Source organism: Cetorhinus maximus, chromosome 20, assembly GCF_964194155.1.
Source record: "Cetorhinus maximus chromosome 20, sCetMax3.hap1.1, whole genome shotgun sequence".
NCBI classification, from domain to species: Eukaryota; Metazoa; Chordata; class Chondrichthyes; order Lamniformes; family Cetorhinidae; genus Cetorhinus; species Cetorhinus maximus.
Genome location: NC_135898.1, coordinates 54,277,794 through 54,299,582, shown reverse-complemented (window position 1 = coordinate 54,299,582; position 21,789 = coordinate 54,277,794). Strand labels below are relative to the sequence as shown.

Genomic DNA, 21,789 nt, shown 5'->3' with positions numbered 1-21,789 from the left:
AGATTTTCTTTTCACCTCCATCTTACTGCCCTGAATCTATTCAGAAACAGGCAGGAGTACATTTTTAATGACAAATCGAAATTAATGCAAGAAGAATTAGTGTTTTTTTTTATTCATTCATGGGATGTGGGCATCACTGGCCAGGCGAGCATTTATTGTCCATCCCTAATTGCCCTTGAGAAGATGGTGGTGAGCTGCCTTCTTGAACCACTGCAGTCCATGTGGTGTAGGTACACCCACAGTGTGACTAGGGAGGGAGTTCCAGAACCCAGCAACAGTGAAGGACCAGCGATATGTTTCCAAGTCAGGATGGTGAATAGCTTGGAGGGGAACTTCCAGGTGATAGTGTTGCCATTTGTCTGCTGCCCTTGTCCTTCTACATGGTAGCGGTCATGGGTTTGGAAGGTATTGTCTAAGGTGCATTTGAGAGTTCCTGTTTTGGATCTTGTAGATGGTGCACACTGCTGCCACTGGGGCGTAGGTGGTGGAGAGAGTGAATGTTTGTGGAAGGGGTGCCAATCAAGTGGGCTGCTTTGTCCTAGATGGTGTCAAGCTTCTTGAGTGTTGTTGGAACTGAACTCATCCAGGCAATTGGAGAGTATTCCATCACACTGCTGACTAGATGGCGGACAGATTTTGGGGAATCAGGAGGCGAGTTACTCGCTGCAGAATTCCAAGTCTCTAACCTGCTCTTGTAGCTACAATATCTGTAAGGCTAACCCAGTTCAGCTTCTGGTCAATGGTAACCCCCAGGATGATGATAGTGGGATATTCAGCAATGGTAATGCCATTGAATGTCAAGGAACTATGGTTAGATTCTCCCTTGTTGGAGATGGTCATTGCCTGGCACTTGTATGGCACAAATGTTACTCGCCACTTGTCAGCCCAAGCCTGGATATTGTCCAAGCCTTACTGCATTTGGACATGGGCTGCTTCAGTATCTGAGGAGTCACAAATGGTGCTGAACATTGTGCAATCATCAGTGAACATCCACACTTCTGACCTTATGATGGAAGAAATGTCATTGATGAAGCAGCTGAAGATGGATGGGCCTAGGACATTACCCTGGTGAATACTTGCAGCAATGTCCTGGAACTGAAATGATTGACCTCCAACAACCACAACCATCCTCTTTGTGCTAGGTATGACTCCAACCAGCAGAGAGTTTCCCCCCTGATTCCCCTTGACTCCAGTTTTGCTAGGGCTCCTTGATGCCACACTCGGTCAAAAGCTGTCTTGATGTCAAGGGTAGTCACTATCACCTCACCTCCTGCAGTTCAGCTCTTCTGTCCATGTTTGAACCAAGGCTGCAATGAGGCCAAGAGCTGAGTGTCCCTGGCAGAACGCAAAGTGAGCATCAGTGAGCAGATTATTGCTAAGCAAGTGTTGCTTGATAGAACTGTTGATGACCCCTTCCATAACTTTACTGATGATAAAGAGTAGAGTGATGGGCAGTAATTGGCTGAGTTGGATTTGCCCTGCTTTTTGTGGATGGGACGTACCTGGGCAACTTTCCACATTCCCGGGTAGATGCTAGTGTTGTAGCTGGAACAGCTTGGCTAGGGGCGCGGCAAGTTCTGGAGCACAAGTCTTCAGTAATATTGCAGGAATATTGTCAGGACCCATAGCCTTTGCAGTATCCAGTGCCTTCAGCAGTTTCTTGATATCACATGGAGTGAATTGAATTGGCTGAAGACTGGCATTTGTGACGCTGGGGACCTCCAGAAGATCATCCACTCAGCACTTCTAGCTGAAGATCGCTGCAAATGCTTCAGCCTTATATTTTGCACTGATGTGCTGGGCTCCCGCATCATTGGGGAAGGGGATATTTATGGAGCCTTCCCCTCTAGTGAGTTGTTTAATTGTCCAGCACCATTCATGACTGGATGTAGCTGGACTGCAAAGGTTAGATCTCATCAGTTGGTTGTAGAATTGCTTAGTTCTGTTTATCACTTGCTGCTTATGTTTTTTGGCACACAGGTGTGACCAGGGATGGGAACTGAACATCCAGGGGTAGCTTCACCAGGTTGATACTACATTGTAGCTTCATCAGGTTGATACTACATTTTTAGGTATGCCTGGTGCCGCCTCTGGCATGCCCTCCGCACACCGAAGCAGTCCATATCCAAATACAACAAAACCTGTACAATATCCAGGCTTGGGCTGACAATTGGCAAGTAACATTTGTGCCACACAAGTGCCAGGCAATGACCATCTACAACATGAGAATCTAACCATCGCTCCTTGACATTCAGTGGCATTACCGTCGCTGAATCCCCCACTATCAACATCCTGGGGTTTACCATTGACCAGGAACTGAACTGGACTAGCCATATAACTACTGTGGCTAAAAGAGCAGGTCAGTGGCTAGGAATCCTGCAGCAAATAACTCATCTCCAGACTCCCCAAAACCTGTCCACTATCTACAAGGCAAAAGTCAGAAGTGTGACGGAATACTCCCCACTTGACTGGATGAGTGCAGTTCCAACAACACTCAAGAAGCTCGACACCATCCAGGACAAAGCATCTCACTTGATTGACACCCCAGACAGAAACTGTCATTCCCTCCACCACCGACACAGTGGCAGCAGTGTGTACCATCTACAAGATGCATTACAGGAACTCACCAAGCCTCCTTAGACATCATCTTCCAAACCCACGACTGCTACCATCTAGAAGGACAAGGGCAGCAGATGCATGGGAACACTACCACCTGGCAGTTTCCTTCCAAGCCACACACCATCCTGACTTGGAAATATATCGTCGTTCCTTCACTGTTTCTGGGTCAAAATCCTTGAACTCCCTCCCTAACAGCTACGTGGGTGTACCTACACCACATGGACTGCAGCAGTTCAAGAAGGCAGCTCACCATCACATTCTTGAGGGCAATTAGGGATGGGCAATAAATGCTGACCTCACTAGCGACACCCACATCCCATGAATGAATAAAAAAAACCTCTTCATTGAACCAGGGTCATACCCTGGCTTGGTGTTAATAGTAATACACCAGGGCAGGACCGGGACTGATGTTCTAGGGGGAATATTTGCTAGAGTGGTTGGGGAGGGTTTAAACTAAAATGGCAGGGGGGTGGGAACCTATGCAAGGAGTCAGAGGAGGGGGAGGGAAGGACAAGAACAAAAGACAGAAAGGGGAATAAGAAAAGTGATAGGCAAAGAAATCAAGGGCAAGAATCAAACGGGGCCTCTGAAAAATAGTGGGAACGGGACAAGTAATGTTAAAAAGACAAGCCTTAAGGCTTTGTGCCTTAATGTAAGGAGCATTCACAATAAAGTGGATGAATTAACTGCGCAAATAGATGTAAACAGGTATGATATAGTCAGGATTATGGAGACATGGCTGCAGGGTGACCAGGGATGGGAACTGAGCATCCAGGGGTATTCAGAATTTAGGAAGGACAGACAAAAAGGAAAAGGCAGTGGAGTTGCATTGCTGGTTAAAGAGGAAATTAATGCAATAGTGAGGAAAGATATTAGTTCCGTAGATGTGGAATCTGTATGGGTAGAGCTGAGAAACACTAAGGGGCAAAAAATGTTAGTGGAGGTTGTATATAGACCCCCAAACTGTGGTGATGATGTTGGGAATGGCATTAAACAGGAAATTAGAGACACATGCAATAAAGGAACATCTGTAATTATGGGTGACTTTAATCTGCATGTAGATTGGGCAAATCAAATTAGTAACAATACCGTAGAGGAGGAATTCCTGGAGTGTATACGGGGTGGTTTTCTGGACCAATACGTTGAGGAATCAACTAGAGAACAGGCCATCCTATATTGGGTATTGTGTAATGAGAAAGGAATAATTAGCAATCTAGTTGTGCAAGGCCCCTTGGGGATGAGTGGCCATAATATGATAGAATTCTTTATCAAGATGGAGAGTGACATAGTTGATTCTGAGACTAGGGTCCTGAATCTTAATAAGGGAAACTATGATGGTATGAGATGCGAGTTGGCTATGTTGGATTGGGAAATGTTACTTAAAGGGGTGACGGTGGATAGACAATGGCAAACATTCAAAGAGCGCATGGGCGAACTGCAACAATTGTTTATTCCTGTCTGGCACAAAAGTAAAATAGAAAAGTTGGCTAAACCATGGCTTACAAGGGAACTTAGAGATAGTATTAGATCCAAGGAAGAGGCATACAAATTGGCCAGAAAAAACAACAGACCTGAGGATTGGGAGCACTTTAGAATTCGGCAAAGGAGGACCAAGGGATTGATTAAGAAGGGGAAAACAGAGTATGAGAGTAAGCTTGTGGGGAACATAAAAACTGACTGTAAAAGTTTCTATAGGTATGTGAAGAGAAAAAGATTGGTGAAGACAAATGTAGGTCCCGTACAGTCTGCAACAGGGGAATTTATAATGGGGAACAAAGAAATGGCTGACCAGCTAAGTACATACTTTGCAAAAATAAAAATACCTGGAAAAACTCAGCAGGTCTGGCAGCATCTGCGGAGAGGAACACAGTTAACGTTTCGAGTCCGTATGACTCTTCAATAGAACTAAGTAAAAATAGAAAAGAGATGAAATATAAGCTGGTTTAAGAGGGGGGAGGGTAGAGCTAGATGGAGGGCCAGTGATAGGTGGAGATAGCCAAAAGATGTCATAGACAAAAGGACAAAGAGGTGTTGAAGGTGGTGATATTAGCTAAGGAATGTGCTAATTAAGGGTAGAAAACAGGACAAGCGAGGTACACGTAGCCCTAGTGGGGGTGGGGTGGGGTGAAGGAATCAAAATAGGCTAAAAGGTAGAGATAAAACAATGGATGGAAATATATTTTAAAATAATGGAAATAGGTGGGAAAAGAAAAATCTATATAAATTATTGGAAAAAAAGGGGGGGATCGGAAAGGGGGTGGGGATGAAGGAGAGAGTTCATGATCTAAAATTGTTGAACTCAATATTCAGTCCGGAAGGCTGTAAAGTGCCTAGTCGGAAGATGAGCTGCTGTTCTTCCAGTTTGCATTGAGCTTCACTGGAACAATGCAACAGGCCAAGGACAGACATATGGGCATGAGAGCAGGGTGGAGTGTTGAAATGGCAAGCGACAGGGAGGTCTGGGTCATGCTTGCAGACAGACCGAAGGTGTTCTGCAAAGCGGTCACCCAGTCTGCGTTTGGTTTCTCCAATGTAGAGGAAACTACTTTGGGAGCAACAAATGCAGTAGACTAAATTGAGGGAAGTGCAAGTGAAATGCTGCTTCACCTGAAAGGAGTGTTTGGGCCCTTGGACGGTGAGGAGAGGGGAAGTAAAGGGGCAGGTGTTGCACCTTCTGCGGTTGCATGGGAAGGTGCCGTGGGAGGGGGTTGAGGTGTTAGGGGGTGATGGAGGAGTGGACCAGGGTGTCCCGGAGGGAACAATCCCTGCGGAATGCCGCCAAGTGGGGGGTGAAGGGAAGATGCGTTTGGTGGTGGCATCATGCTGGAGTTGGCGGAAATGGCGGAGGATGATCCTTTGAATGCGGAGGCTGGTGGGGTGATAAGTGAGGATAAGGGGGACCCTATTATATTTCTGGGAGGTAGAGGAAGGTGTGAGGGTGGATGCACGGGAGGTGGGCCGGATGATATGATAGGGTCCCCCTTGTCCTCACTTATCACCTCACCAGCCTCCGCATTCAAAGGATCATCCTCCGCCATTTCCGCCAACTCCAGCATGATGCCACCACCAAACACATCTTCCCTTCACCCCCCACTTGGCGGCATTCCGCAGGGATTGTTCCCTCCGGGACACCCTGGTCCACTCCTCCATCACCCCCTAACACCTCAACCCCCTTCCACGGCACCTTCCCATGCAACCGCAGAAGGTGCAACACCTGACCCTTTACTTCCCCTCTCCTCACCGTCCAAGGGCCCAAACACTCCTTTCAAGTGAAGCAGCATTTCACTTGCACTTCCCTCAATTTAGTCTACTGCATTTGAGGGCCCTGTCAACCACCGTGGGTGGAAAACCTCAGTTAAGGAAGAAGGAAGACATGTCAGAGGAACTGTTTTTGAAAGTGGCATCATCAGAACAGATGTGACGAAGGCAAAGGAACTGAGAGAATGGGATGGAGTCCTTATAAGAAGCGGGGTGTGGGGAGCTGTAGTCGAGGTAGCTGTGGGTGTCGGTAGGCTTGTAATGGATATTGGTGGACAGCCTATCACCAGAAATTGAGACAGAGAGGTCAAGGAAGGGAAGGGAAAAAGGGAAGGCAAAGTACATACTTAGGTTCTGTCTTCACAAAGGAGGACACAAATAACATACCAGAAATGTTGGGTAATACAGGGCTTAGTGAAAGGGAGGATCTGAAAGAAATCAGTATTAGTAGGGAAATGGTGTTGGAGAAATTGATGGGATTGAAGGCTGGTAAATCCCCAGGGCCTGATAATCTACATCCCAGAGTACTTAAGGAAGTGCCCCTAGAAATAGTCGATGCATTGGTGGTCATCTTCCGAGATTCTATAGACTCTGGAACAGTTCCTACAGATTGGAGGGTAGCTAATGTAACCTCACTATTTAAAAAGGGAGGTAGAGAGAAAACAAGGAATTATAGACCAGTCAGCCTGATATTGGTAGTGGGGAAAATTCTAGAGTCTATTATAAAAGATTTAATAGCTGAGCACTTGGAAAACAGTGGCACAATCGGACAGAGTCAGCATGGATTTATGAAAGGCAAACCATGCTTGACAAATCTACTGGAATTTTTCGAGAATGCAACTAGTAGAGTTGATGAAGGGGAGCCAGTGGATGTGGTTTATTCGGACTTTCAGAAGGCTTTCGACAAAAGTCCCACATAAGATGTTAGCAAGTAAAATTAATGCACATGCGATTGGGGGTAGTGTATTGAGATAGATAGAAAACTGGTTGGCAGACAGGAAACAAAGTGTTAGGAATAAACCGGTCTTTTTCCGAATGGCAGGCAGTGACTAGTGGGGTACCGCAAGGATTGGTGCTGGGACCCCAGCTATTCACAATATTTATTAATGATTTAGATGGAGCTAAATGTAATATCTCCAAATTTGCAGATGACACAAAGCTGGGTGGGAGAGTGAGCTGTGAGGAGGATGCAGAGATGCTTCAGGGTGATTTGGACAAGCTGAGTGAGTGGGCAGATGCGTGGCAGATGCAATGTAATGTGGATAAATGTGAGGTTATCCATTTGGTAGCAACAACAAGAAGGCAGATTATTATCTGAATGGATATAAATTGAGAGAGGGGAACATGCAACAAGACTTGGGTGTCCTCGTACACCAGTCATTGAAGGTAAGCATGCAGGTGCAGCAGGCGGTAAAGAAGGCAAATGGTATGTTGGCCTTCGTAGCGAGAGGATTCAAGTACAGGAGCAGGGATGTCTTGCTGCAATTATACAGGGCCTTGGTGAGACCACACTTGGAATATTGTGTGCAGTTTTGATCTCCTTATCTGAGGAAGGATGCTCTTGCTATAGAGGGAGTGCAGCGAAGGTTTACCAGACTGATTCCTGGGATGGTGGGACTGACATATGAGGAGAGATTGAGTCGGTTAGGATTATATTCGCTGGAGTTCAGAAGAATGAGGGGGGATCTCATAGAAACCTATAAAATTCTAACAGGACTGGACAGGGTAGATGCAGGAAGGATGTTCCTGATGGTGGGGGAGTCCAGAACCAGCGGTCACAGTATGAGGATACGGGGTAGACCATTTAGGACTGAGATGAAGAGAAATTTCTTCACCCAGAGAGTGGTGAGCTTGTGGAATTCGCTACCACAGAAAGTAGTTGAGGCCAAAACATTGTATGTTTTCAAGAAGGAGTTGGATATAGCTCTTGGGGCGAAAGGGACCAAAGGATATGGGGAGGAAGCGGGAGCAGGTTATTGAGTTGGATGATCAGCCATGATCATAATGAATGGCGGAGCAGGCTCAAAGGGCCGAGTGGCCTACTCCTGCTCCTATTTTCTATGTTTCTATTTATGTAGAGCAGGGGATATGCCGGGCCATGAGGTTACAGATTGTAGTTGAGTACAATTCTGCTGCCGCTGGCCCGCAGTGCCTCATGGTTACCCAGTCTTGAGTTTCTAGATCTATTCAAAATCTATCCCATTTAGCATGGTGGAGGGTATCTTCAATGTGAAGATGGGACTTTGTCTCCACAAGGAATATGCACTAGTCACTCCTACTGATGCTGTCATGGACAGATGCATTTGCAGAAGGCAGGTTGGTGAGGATGAGGTTAAGTATGTTTTCACCTCTTGTTGGTCCCCTCACCACCTGCCGCAGACCCAGTCTAGCAGCTATGCACTTCAGGACTCGGCCAGCTGGTCGAGTCCTTTAGAGGTCAGCCAGACTCTGCACTGGTGCTACTGAGCCACTCTTGATGATGGACATTGTTGTCCCCCACCCAGAGTACATTCTGCACCTTTGCTACCTTCAGTGCTTCCTCCAAGTGGTGTTCAACATGGAGGTGTACTGATTCATCAGCTGAGTAGTGGGGTGGGGTTGCTGGGGAAGAGTACTCAGTATGTGGTAATCAGTAGGAGGGTTTTTCCCCCCAAGTTTGACCTGATGCCATGAGACTTCATGGAGTCCAAGGGCAACTCCCTCCCGATTTGTATACCGCTGTGCCACCACTTCAGCTGGATCTGTCCTGCTGGTGGGACAGCGCATACCCAGGGATGGTGATGGTGGTGTCTGGATAATGATCTGTAAGGTATGATTCCTTGTAAATGACTATGTCAGGCTGTTGCTTGACAATTCTGTGAGACAGCTCTCCCAGTTTTGGCACAAGCTCTCGGATGTTGGTAAGGGGGACTTTGCAAGGTCAATAGGACTGAGTTTGCCGTTCTCATTTCTGGTGCCTAAGCCAATGTCGCATGGTCTGTCTAGTTTTGTTCCTTTTTATTGGCTCTTTAGCGGTTTGATACAACTGAGTGGCTTGCTTATCCATTTCAGAGGGCATTTTCGGGTCTGGAGTCACATGTAGGCCAGACTAGGTAAGACGGCAGATTTCCTTCCCCAAATGGGCATTAGTGAATCAGATGGGTTTTTACGACAATCGGCAATGGTTTCATAGTCATCATTAGACATCATGGTCCCCAGAGCATTATCCTGGGTCTCTGGATTACTAGTCCAGTGACCATACCACTAAGCCACCGCCTCCCCCAAGAATAAAAGCAATGAAAGGAATGAAAGGCATTGGTGATGAGCAAGGGACTAGATTTTATAATTCTAGAATTTACTGATTTTTTTAGAGGCTGGCATGGAGGGATTTTCTTATGAGGAGAGGTTGAGTAGGCTGGGCCTGTACTCATTGGAGGTTAGAAGAATGAAAAGCGACCTTATTGAAACATATAAGATTCTTGGGGGCTTGACAGGGTAAATGCTGAGAGGTTGTTTCCCCTTGTGGGAGAGTCTAGGACCAGAGGGCATAATCTCAAGAGTAAGGGGTCGCCCATTTAAAATAAAGATGAGGGGGAATTTATTCTCTGAGGATAAGTTAATCTGTGGAATTCTGTACCGCAAAGGGCTGTAGAAGCTGGGTCATTAAGTATATTCAAGGCTGAGATAGACAGATTTTTAATCAGTAAAGGAATCAAAGGTTATGGGGAAAAGGCAGGAAAGTGGAGTTGAGGATTATCAGATCAGCCATGATCTCATTGAATAGCGGGGCAGACTCGATGGGCCAAATGGCCTACTTCTGCTCCTACGTCTTATGGTCTTATGGCATAATCACTGATCTTGATTATACAAATAATGATGATCAATCGTTACATCATTCCTACTGTGTGATTTAGCCAATAACTTGTAATGTTGATTAAATTGCATATTAATTTTAAATTTGGACTTCAATTTTTATTTGCTATTTTTTCATTTGCAGGGCATGAATGGCTCTTTGCAGGACAGAAGATCAGTGGAGAAATAGTTGATCTAGTGAATATACCTGAAGTTTTCTTTGTTGTTCCTGCTGAAGTACAAACAAATGCACTTTTGTTAACTATAGATGTGTGCCTCTATTTTTGTAATAAGAACAACAATAATTGCCAAATGAAAGGAATTTCATTTAAACAACCGTTACAATTCTCCAACACAGGTCAAGGAACTATTTCAAAAGTGAACCTTTCTTTTAGCTTTTAAACAAATAGCTTTCAGAATTAACTCTTAGAATTTCCCTCTCCAGGTAACTAAAATAATCAAATAAAGATGTATCTTTCAGCTTTTTGCCATAAAGATCAGTTCATTAAATCTAATCTTTGAGAATTAGTTGGCACAGTGGGCTAATAAACTGCCCATTTAGTTATAGTTACCCAAGTTGGAATCCAGCCCAGACCGATAGGACGACGATCTTGGCATGACTTTAAACAGTCCAAATCCAGTCCCTATTTAGTATGGTCCTACATAGCAAAATTCTTAATTTGGCATTAATGGCATTGAAATTGGCAATTTCACATACCACAAAGAAGGCTGGGTTCAGAAAGGGAAATAGTGCACAAGGCCAATAAAGAGATTGATCTTCTATAGATGTAGCTGAGACTCATTTTTGGTAAAATAGAGGGAGCTTTACTCAACAGCACTGTACCTGACCAGGAGTGTTTGAAAGGAAAAATACGCCATTCCTAAATAAGCCTCACTTGCCTTTGTAACCACAACATTCACAAAAAAAGTAACCTTCTGCCTCTAGTAATGACTAATATATTAAAAAACCTGTACATGTAACTCTACTTCTAAAATAAAAGCAAATTGTAACAATGTTTCCTGTTGAAAGCATTTTCTGTATTTATGGTATCCAGGTAAAACAAAGCAAAATGCAGTTAACTAGAGTTAATGCAGTTCTGTCCAAATTCTCAAAAAGTGAGAGAACTCTGCATTCCTGGCTTAAGCATTAAAGTATTGCCAATAACCAATAGAAACTGGTTACAACAATAGGAATTCCTGGTGCTGTCTCACAATTGTAATCAGTGCAATATTACTTTTAAAATACAAACAGCTGTTGTTTAGAACCAGAGTGATAAAGTGCCATATAAAATCATTTGTGCTGACATTTTTTTCTTAAAAAGCTTACAAATACCAAAATGTTTGTTTTTAGTTTAAGCAATGAACAAATGAATTGGATGAAAATGAAAGAAATATTGTATGTATTTAAATCAGATATAAATAATGGCATATTAAAAGTCTTTCAGAATTTGTTCACTTTGATAAGTAAAAACAGAAAGCACTTTGAATTTTGATAATATCAAGTTCATGATTTGTAAGTCTGAACTGTAATATAGTTTTGTTCAATTAAAATCAACTTAACTTTTCAGTCCAACTCTTCTTTTAACAAAATGTAATTAATCTTATACCCTTACAGTATTTGAGTTTTACAAATTAAAAACAGTGAACACAGTGCTTTCTGTTGAATTTGCTTGTGTTTTGTGCACAGTTTTCTTTCAGATAATATGACAAGTATCTTTGTATTTCTTAAATTGAAATGAGCATATGCATATGTTCAGAATTCTTTCCAAAGAAGAAATTTATTATGCAACTCCTATGCACATTAAAGCAATAAAGTTAATAGCCTTTTATGTAAATAGGAAATTGTGTTGTGATAAGTCTGCAACAACTTTTGGAGTAAATTTACTCCTAGTCTCAAACCACGTTGTCAGTTTTGTGCTTGTGGCATAGATAATTATTTATGCAACATAACAAATACTTATTCATAATCAAACTATGCTAGACTTAATATGTAATATTTTATATGATGCCAGCCATTATCAAATGGCTTCTATTAAGAACAAGTAGCAGATAGTGTTCATTTATGGGAAAATAGCTATATTTTTGTTTGTCACATGTAATAAATTTTACACCCCCAAAATAATAAATTAATATAAAGAATTTAGCTAACTTTTTCAACACACCTTGTACTGTGGTATGTCAGAAGTTAGAAACCCAGAGCAAGCTATCATTTAGCAGCTGCCTATTTAAAATATGCTAAAGCTGTATCACTTTCAGTTTTTCCACATTTGATTTAGATCAGTCATGCCATTTCCTTATTGTCCTGATGTATGGCAGAAATGAATAATTTCTCTCATAATCACATCCACAATTCAACCACACACACGAATTCATCACAATATTGTTATTTTACATTAGCAGCAGTTACGTTTCCCACTAACAGAATATTGTCTTGAGTGAAATAGGTCATAGAAAATTAAAGTCCTCCAAAATAAAGGTTAAACTTTTATTCCGTATTGGCCTCAGAGAACTATATTTTAAGGTAATTAATATGCAGGTTATTCAATAATGTGACAGATAGAAATGAGCAATTAACATCAGCATTCTTACCAGCAACATGAAATAGAAGAATAAAAATATAAGTTTTGATTTGGAGTTTGTGTTGATGTGATGGTTGTGTAATGCAGTAGACTTTATAAACTCGTAGGCCTAGATTTTCGCCACAGCGGAGAGCCACTCCATCATGGTGAAAATGACGGCGAGCCCAGAAATCGCAAGTCCTGCTCCTGAACACAGCACTTGCCATTTCACGGGGTGAGAATGGGATGGTTCGTGCTTTACACACGCACGTTTCACAGAGGCAGCTAGCCATTTAAATCATCAGATGCCTCGCTCAAGTCAGATTTTGGTAGCCAGGAATGTGCAACCCAAGTGTGCAGAATAGACTTGGTAAGAGCAGGTCTGAGTTTTTTGCATTTCTTTGGATAGCCAGGGTACCCATTTGCAGGGGTATGATACCCCTTTGGATCTGGTCCCTGGACACCAGTGGGGGAGATCGGATGTTGGGGGAGGTTGGATACCTTATGGAATTTTTTAAAATAGACACACATGTGCATTAAAAAAATGCATAACTGTCAGGCCAATTGGAACTGTTAACAGATATGTTAAAATCACCTGTCAAAAGTGTCAAGGGAACCTGTCAGAAGTATCAGGAGGAACTATCAAAAACACCTGTCAAAGGGAGCAGTCAAACTGTCAAGGCATTTAAAAATCCTGCCCTTTAAATCTTTGAAAAAAAAATGTCTGGAATGTTTTTTTAAAAAAATTTCTTGCTATTTCATTCTGTTGGCATAGGGTTTTCAGTACTGGATTAGTGCTGCATGACTGATTTCACAACCATCCATTATCATAGTAAGGCGCCTGCCGTTTCACAGATTGATTGACAGCTACAAGTGCTTATACATGCTTTGAAATTGGACTATAAATCCCAATGCAGTTTTTATAAGGGATTTTGTACTTAAATGAAATGTTTGTTTTATAAGGCTTTATAAAGTTGAAGGCATTTAAATGTTGTAAATGGGTTTATATGATTTTTTTCAATATAGTGAAATCTTGGAATTTTATAGAATTTTATTTATCTCATCTCTGCATGGTCCTGAGTTGTGCCCATTGTGGATACTGGATGAGTTGGCATGGTAGGTGTAAGGCCAAAGGGTACTGGGGGCGGTTTGGGTTGGCTTGAGTTGGCAAATGGGCTATAGAGGGCTATGGGGGTGAGTATATGGGCATAGGTTGGCATGGAGGCCATGGGGGTTGGTACAGGGGATGGGTTGGCATGGATGGGGCATTGGGAATGTGTGGTGGGGTGAGGGCTAGAGGGATGTTTAATGTTTTATTCTTTTTTAAATTTGGACACAGTGCCAGAGCCCCGAGGTAGGCCTTCTGCCCACTCCGCCTCCATACCAGGAATCCTCCTTGCTACTTCTAGGGTCACCAGTCCTGACTTCTAATATAGTGCCCCCACACCCCCCCTCCAAAAAAATTTCTGACGCTTGGCAGCCATTTTTAAAAGTCAGGTTTGCGGAACCAGAAATTCTCCCAAATCTGTGCATCTGACTCGTGGACAAAAATCCAGGCCATATTCATTACAGCACAATTTTGGAATAATAGCAAAGTACATCATTATTTCTAGTTTTAACAACTGCTGAATATCTTCAGTAATTTTGCGTATAATCCAACTCAAAGGTCCTTAATGTTATGGACTTCTGTTCTGACCAGTGAGCTGAATAATTGTGAAAACACGCATAAAAAACAGGTATATTTCAAAAAATCTATAACTTGGGACTATGATATCAAATAGATAAATCGGTTAGAAAAGCCAGATTTTCCTTTGAATAGTTAATTTGGATACTTTAAAAGTGTTTTTGCAGATATAGAACAGGAAATATTTGTTGCTTTATTAAGGGGAGATGGTGGTGTAGTTGTAATGTTACTGGACCAGGAATCCAGAGGCCTAGACTAATGGTCTGAAAACACAGGTTGAAATCTCATTATGGCAACCGGTGAAATTTAAATTCAGTTAATTAATAATCCTGGAATCGAAAATTGGCCTCAGTGTTGGTGACCATGAACTCGCATTAATTGCTGTAAAATCCCATCTGGTTCATTAATGTCATTTATGGGAGGAAATCTGCTGTCCTTACCTGGTCTGTCCTGCATGTGACTCCACAGCAATGTGGTTGACTCTTAACTGCCCTCTAAAATAGCCTGGCAAGCCACTCAGTTCAAGGGCAATGCTGGCCCTGCCACCTCCGCCCACATCCCATGGAAGAGTTTTAAAAAATGACTTTTTACTCAATTAGTATGCAGGAAACTATGAAAGCACATTGTAGCAATAAGTTTTTTTAACTGATGTCAGTTGCACGAACACACCAATTAAAGCCCTTTAAAGTCTATAAATCCCAGCCTTGAGCACAGTTGAAGTTATTTGTTGACATTATTGTTCAGACTGTCAATCACAGACCACTTTGGTAGTTGGGTCACTTTATTCACATGTATATGTCAACGTTTAATATTAAATGATCTCAAAAAAAGCAGAAAAAAATGAAATCTGAACCAGACCAAATTGAACTCTGCGTTTGCTTTAAATATTGAGCTAAGTTTGTGGTGAGTCTGTGAGTAGTCCACCAGTCTCCTGCAAGTACACTTCTTCCTGCATACCCTGGAAATTCAACTGTTCCAGATTCAAATTCAACATAAAGATGCTCAAACATTGAAAACAATTTATTAAGATTGCCTTTCTTGTAGTCACAGCCAAGACTATCTCGTTCACTATGTTCAGCTACATACTAATTAGAAGGGCATGAGTAATGGAAGTGGCCTGCTTGCAATATCTATAGTAGATTAAATGTGTTACTTATCTTATGCACTGCTTGTTTGGACATCACCATTCTGTGAGACACACACACACACACATATATATACTGATGCATGCATCTGCAGTCTCATACCACTAGATGGAGATTTATAAGCTCCAGAAGCTGGAGATCTCCGTATCTATAGCATCACAAGTAAATTCTGAATTGGGCCAGTTATCTCATTATTAGAATACTGTATTTAATAATACCAATGGTGCAGCTTCAATCCCTGTACCAGTTGAGGTAATTCTTGGGACCTGCCTCTTCTACTTGCCCCTTTGTGATACTGTATTCTGGTGTCATTGAGGCATGATTAGTGATCCTCAGACAACCGAGATTGGTACATGAAGACAAAGAGTACATTCTGAGGAAAATTTGCATTGTCTTTATTTTCTCTAAGGGTAGGCTAAGGTCGATCCACTAGTATTACACAGAATATACAGAACAGTAACGGGCCATTCAGCCCAAATATTCTGAGGGGGTTTATTCTCCATAAGTAATAGTTTCAGTAAAAGTGTGTTTTTTTTACTTTAATTACTAGTGCTTGTGTGAAGAGAAAAACAGCTTAATTACTTCTGTGTAAATAAGAATCTTGCTACTGTGATGAACGGTGTATAATTTTAAATTGAATTTATATATATATATATATTTATATGTATTTTTGTATTAATTTGGAGCGGTTCCAGTTTTACTTAGGTTTTTTTATGAGCCTTGGTGCCTAAAAGTCTGGGTGAACCTATGGCTGAAAGGCCAGTGTATAATTTTTTTTTAGTGAGGTTTTACGTTAGAGATGGGTTAAAAAGAGGTTAGAAGTTTAGTGACATTGGAAAACACTTGACTGTTGCTTAGTGACAGTGACTCAGGTGATTCAAGTGACACAAAGACAAAGAAAGACAGGAGCTGATAGGCAGTTCAGTCAGTGGGTATCAGAGAGAGAAGACAGGAATTTTAAGCTCTCAGAAGAGATAAGTACAAACTATTGGGACAATAGTTAACTGAATAGCCTGTAATTGGACACAATTAGTGGTGTTGCTACTGAAACAGTGAGTTTAAAGTGTGGTTATTTTTGGATGTCTCAGGGATGCTCAAGAATTCACTGGAAGAAAACTGTTTGCACATGTGCCAGTACCAAGCGAGGAGACTTTGTGTCAAGCTAGTGGTAATTCTTCACTGGTTTGTGTGTATAAAAATATTGCTGGGTGAAGAATATTGGGAAATTGAATCATCATCTTGTGTTTGTATTGAGATCATTCTAACCTTTTTGCCTGGTGTAATATAGTTCATTTTTCTTATTTAATAGATGTTTTATTCTTTGTGGTTAAAAGTTCATCAGCAGACTCCTGTGAATTTGTTCAGTAACTTACCTCCATGGTTTTTTTTTTAATTGTCACGATCTATCAAGCCAGGTTTGACTCTGGGATCTGACTTGTCCAGTATTAATGTCAGCTGGGATCATAATGCTACAGTGTATTGTAAAATTAACAAAAGCAATAGATTAGCCTTCAGAGCTCCTGATTCTACCTATTATAGGTCTTCAACTTTTCATTAGATCTATTCATTATAAAATGTCTGTCTTTTATACATCCATGTAAATTCTCAAGCATATATCGTGTACTACATTAACATTCAAATATTTACACCCTTGCATCTCTGTAACTTGCCTATTTAATCTATATGTCGTTCATCATACCTTGCCAATTAAATTTTACTATCTAGCTTTCTTGTCTCTATGGCTCTTCTACTGGCTTCCAGATAGTTTTGTATTTCACTATCTGTCTCATCATGTGTTGGATCCAGTGCCCTTGGTTTGTCAGGGCTAAGGGATCTAGGTTGCACGCTTGTTTCAGAGTGACCGAGTTGGCACAGAGACAGAGAACATTAGTAGATCATTGTTAGAATAAACACATGCTATTTATTTACAAACAAAACTCAGCAGCTACACCTGTGTGCTCACATCTCAAGACTCTGTATTCACTCTTCAGTGTCTAACTCAAGACTCTATCACAGAGGTAGCCTGCACTACTCTGCTATTGGGTATTACGATCATGTGATCTTACATTACAACAATTTTCTTAAAGGTATGTTACACATCAGATTACTACATAATGCTAATATTTTTCTTAATGCATCAGCCAGTATACATCTCACTCTTTTTAACTAATGAAATTGTAGTATTCAATCATTTGAATTAACCACCTTTGCCAATCTGAGTTCAGGATATACCTCAGGTATAATGTGGCTAATTTTCCATTGATAGCTGTGTTCTGTGTTTGAGAATGTTCCCCAATATAGCTAAATAGAATCCTAAAATATTGTTTGCTTTCTTCTCACTAAAATAGTGATTTAATTTTATTACATTATTACTTTTTAGAATCAGTTAATTATGCAGTATTTACATTTAACAGAATTGACTGATAAATTATTTTGAAAGTGTACAACTTGTCTCAAAAGGGAGTAGTTGTTGCCAGTGTGAGTTCCCAATGAGTGAACCACTGGAGTTGCAAATAGACGATCAACATCTGATGCCTATTTCTGAATATTTTCAATATGTTCGGCCAGCAGCAAGGCTCTCCACCGATGATATAGACTCGTAAAATTATCTTTAATATATATTTACATCTAGGTCAATGAACAAAAAATACAAATGAAGGAACCCTGTTTTATCAATACTGGGGAAAGAGGGAGCAATTCCATTGGAGTGGGCTACACTTAAACTGGGCAGGGCATGCTGTCTTAGCTTAAAGGTAGGATTTTAAACTAAAGGAAAGAAATTGGAAGGTTCAGGTGCGAGGAAATTTATAAATTTAAAGAGAAAAGTCAAGGCCATAGAGCAGTACAGTGATTTGGGTAAAGAGTGTGACAGGAAGGCACAGAGAGTCTAATGGTAATTGTGCATTGGTGAATAAAGTCAAATCTGATAGAAGTGATAAGTTCAAATTAAAGACACTTTATCTGAATGCACAAAGTATTCATAACTAGATAGACAAACTAATGGCACAATAGAGATGAATGACTTTGATCTAATTGGGAGCTAAATATTCCAAGGTTTTTGATGTTTTGAAATGACAGACAAAATGGAAAAGGGTTGGGGTGGTGGCCCTGACTGAAAAAGAATTTAACATAAGGACAGATAGAGAGGAAGGATTTTGGCTCAAAAGAGCAGGAAGTAAAAACAATATTAGTGGAGATAAGAAATAACAAGGGAAAATACTGAGGAGGTGGGGGGGGGGTGGAATTTTGAGCTGATGATTTCAGTAATTCAAGTGACGTCCAGATAAATGCAATCTCAATCAATTTCAATTTTTACTTTTATGGTTTGCTTTGTTGCCTTGTTTAATTGAGTTGTCACCTTTCTGTGCTGTCATCATAAATAAATCCATACTCTGCTCAGAGAACTAATTGGGGTTAAAAAGTGCAGAAGGGGTTAAGTAGACATGCAACTTAAATGTGCAACACTGATTTTTCAACCAAATACTTGGGGACACATCAGGTGCTTCTTACTCTGATTATAGGCGTGGAATTGAGCATTAGTGCATGATCAGTCTTGCCCTGCTACCAACCTCATCATCAAGGAACAATATGAGGAATTAATAAATAGGCAAATGGTTGGTGGGTTGCATGCTTCAATTTATTGAGTCTTGTCTGGCAGACCAATTTTGGAAATATTTTTCCGCCATTAGGTTCCCAGGGAGAAATCATTTCTTTCATTAGAATGTATATAACAAGTTCTGGATTTCTATCAGAAGATGAAAGTAATTGTGCTGTAAATGGTTAATAGTCTTTGATCATTACAAAATATGTACTTGAAATCTCAAGATATTGATCAAACCTGTTCTGAGGGATTACTACAGTGTTGAGAAAATTTAAAACCTGTCCCAAATTCCCTCCTCACTAACTTAATCAAAGATTTTACAGCTGTTTTATTAGATTGTGGAACTGGATTACCACTGGTGTATTTGTGGAAAAGGTCCTGACCAAAACACTGTACTAGCTGTGCCAACCTATCTATTTCCATGCAGTGAAAACTGATTAATGGTCTTATTTAAGCTGTTAAAGACTTTACACATGTAGCATTTACTGTTCCTTTATTTTGTTAGTGGTTTAAATGGGGTGATAAATTCTCTGAGGGAAAGATTAAATATTGCTGTATAGACTGATTTATAGGCTGCTAAAGGTTGTAATGATTGGCAAAGGGAACCTGAGCCAGAATTACTGATGTTGATGTCTCAAATGACTTGCTGAAAAAAGATCAGTAGACATGGGAAGTTTCAAAAACTTAAGGAATCATAATCCATGAATGCAAAGTTTCGCTTTTTAGTTTATTCTGTTTTTATCTGAGGTTTTTTGTGTAAATTTCTCTATCTTCGTATACATGAAGTCCTACTCTATCAGGTTTGCACAGGTCAGATAGAATTCAGAGCCCTATAAACTGCCCAGGCAATGGTTCAAAACTCCAGCTATTGAAAAGCTACAGCATTTAAAATTCCCATTGTGGTTCACATTATGACCTCTGAGTGAGTTTTCCAAATTAATGCCAAGTTGCTGAATTAGAATTTTATGCTGTTATGTTTTGATCCATTGTATCATGTATAATCCTGTGTTATAAAGCTCCAATTTTCCAATAATGACAAAAATGGGATTGAACAAGCCCATTCTACAGGCTTGCCTGCATGTGCTCAGACAGCAGATAACACCAAATTTTCCATGTGAAGAGCTCCCCTTAAATTGAATGGGCAACTAGCACAGGGAAAGTTTGCCCAGACAGCCTGACCTATAGCATACTTGGCTGGGCTGTGGAAAACCTGAGCCAGGCAGAAACTCATAAAAGACTACATTAAAAGGGAATTTGTGGTGAAGGCAAGGTTGGCTATTCAAAATTACACAGCGGAGACTTGTGGATAATAATCCCTTTGCTGAGGTCCTATTAGAGGAGGTGTACCAAAATAGGTGGACATATTTAACGGCTGAATTTTACACATTGATAAAAACGTAACTGCCAGTTGGGTGGAGGCAGTTCACTGAATCATGCAGTCACCCAGGTCCCTTGTACCTGGCTCCCAATAAGAAAGAACTATACTGATAACAAGAGGGAGGTGAAGGGAACTGTGCTTCTCAAGTTTGCTCATTGCATGTGGGCCACTTCAGCATGGTACAAACCTAGCTTGTGACTTGCTCACCCTCTAGATGTTACTAGAAGCATTGTACACAAATATTGGCCTTTACACATGTGCTTTCCATTGTGCCAAAGCAGTGCAGTTTTTTTTTGTGTGATAGTGGCAGGAAAGGAACATGTAAGGACCCCATGACATAACTCTCCCATGCTGTTAGGGGCTATTCCAGCTAGTTTACTTCAGTGAATAAAGTTTTAAAGGAATTGCTTTTTCATGAAAATTTTTTTTTTTTATTTAGTGAATTTTGTGCTGAAGGAGGCTGTCAGCGCTGAGAAATGGGATACTCCCAAACTTTGGGCAGCAACACGTTGCTCCCAGGACTGGTATAACATGATTCTGAAGAAGAGTCATATTGGACTCCAAACATTAACTCTGTTTCTCTCTCCACAGATGCTATCAGACCTGCTGAGTTTTTCCAGCATTTGTTTTAATTCCTGGCATAACATGGTCACATTCAAAGCAATGTTCCCTCCACTCTCCTCAGTAATGTTAGAAGTGTAGCCCTGTCAGCATCAGTGAATTCATCTGGCCCCACAGGTGCATTTTTTACAATTATTTTCTTTTCTTGAAAACTAGCCTATTAGTAGCAAGTGCAACCGTGGTGGTCACTGAAGGATCCAGAACAGAGCAAGACAGGCTCCTATTCTGCTTTGCAGAATCCAACTCCCTAGATAGGCAAAAGGCATCAAATGGGCACAGGACATTAATACATGACACTGGTCCTTGTTGCACTTGTTTTATACCAGTACATTGGCAAGGGGTCCAATTTTATACTCCAGTATCTGTAATTATCACAAAATCACTTCCTGCTGTAACAAAATGTCAAAATATTCCCTTTTGAAATGACTGCCTGTCTTCCCCTAATCCTCAAGATTTAGTGTGGACTGACATTAATATTATAGAGGCATAAACTGCGAAATCACATTGATCTAATTATGTCAATTTGCACTCATTTTAATGTATTTGTGAAGTTCACTTCGTTCAGCTGGGAGCTTCCATCAGGCCTGCCCCAGGGCCTGCTGGATGATTGAGCAGGTCCTACAATGGATGGAATTCATGCGAAATTGATTTCACAGTCCATTATGCACCTGTTTTCAGGATGTAACAGACATCAAAACTGTGTTTAACTCACAGTGCCACTCAGTGAGCTTTTATAGGGCTGTCATACAGTTAGATATGCAAGCTACTTTAATTAAAGTTTAGAGAAATGCAAAGTGCTCAATAATAAAATATAGCTGTAAGATTACAAAGGTTACTTGCAGTGCCAAAGGGCTACAGCATTTTATAACCTGGCTCACCCACAATCCAATTAGAAATCTTCTTCCATTTAAAATCAGAAAGCTACAGTAAATATTATTTTGTATCCCTTGGATGCAACCATATACTAGCACTTTTAACATGGGTTATATTCAGTTGTTAGGTGACTTGAGAAAGTAGAAGCCTACATTCTGGCTATGTATATGGTAGGCAGTTGATACTTCCTCCTCCATAAAATACTTTCGTAATGCCCAATA

The 21,789-nt window shown here is 41.0% G+C and overlaps 2 protein-coding genes across 2 annotated transcripts in view; both read left to right on the top strand.

The window, feature by feature from the left end:
• Window positions 1-11,361, top strand: part of nhlrc2 (NHL repeat containing 2) — a 104,684-nt gene extending 93,323 nt beyond the window's left edge. The window contains exon 11 of the mRNA XM_078564698.1: window positions 9,854-11,361. Within this exon, the coding sequence (XP_078420824.1) occupies window positions 9,854-10,110 (257 nt within the window). The 3' untranslated portion in view covers window positions 10,111-11,361. The remainder of the gene's footprint in view (window positions 1-9,853) is intronic.
• A 4,587-nt stretch (window positions 11,362-15,948) lies between these two features.
• Window positions 15,949-21,789, top strand: part of adrb1 (adrenoceptor beta 1) — a 29,796-nt gene continuing 23,955 nt past the window's right edge. Inside the window, exon 1 of the mRNA XM_078564692.1 lies at window positions 15,949-16,147. The gene's annotated coding sequence lies outside the window, so the exon portion shown is untranslated. The remainder of the gene's footprint in view (window positions 16,148-21,789) is intronic.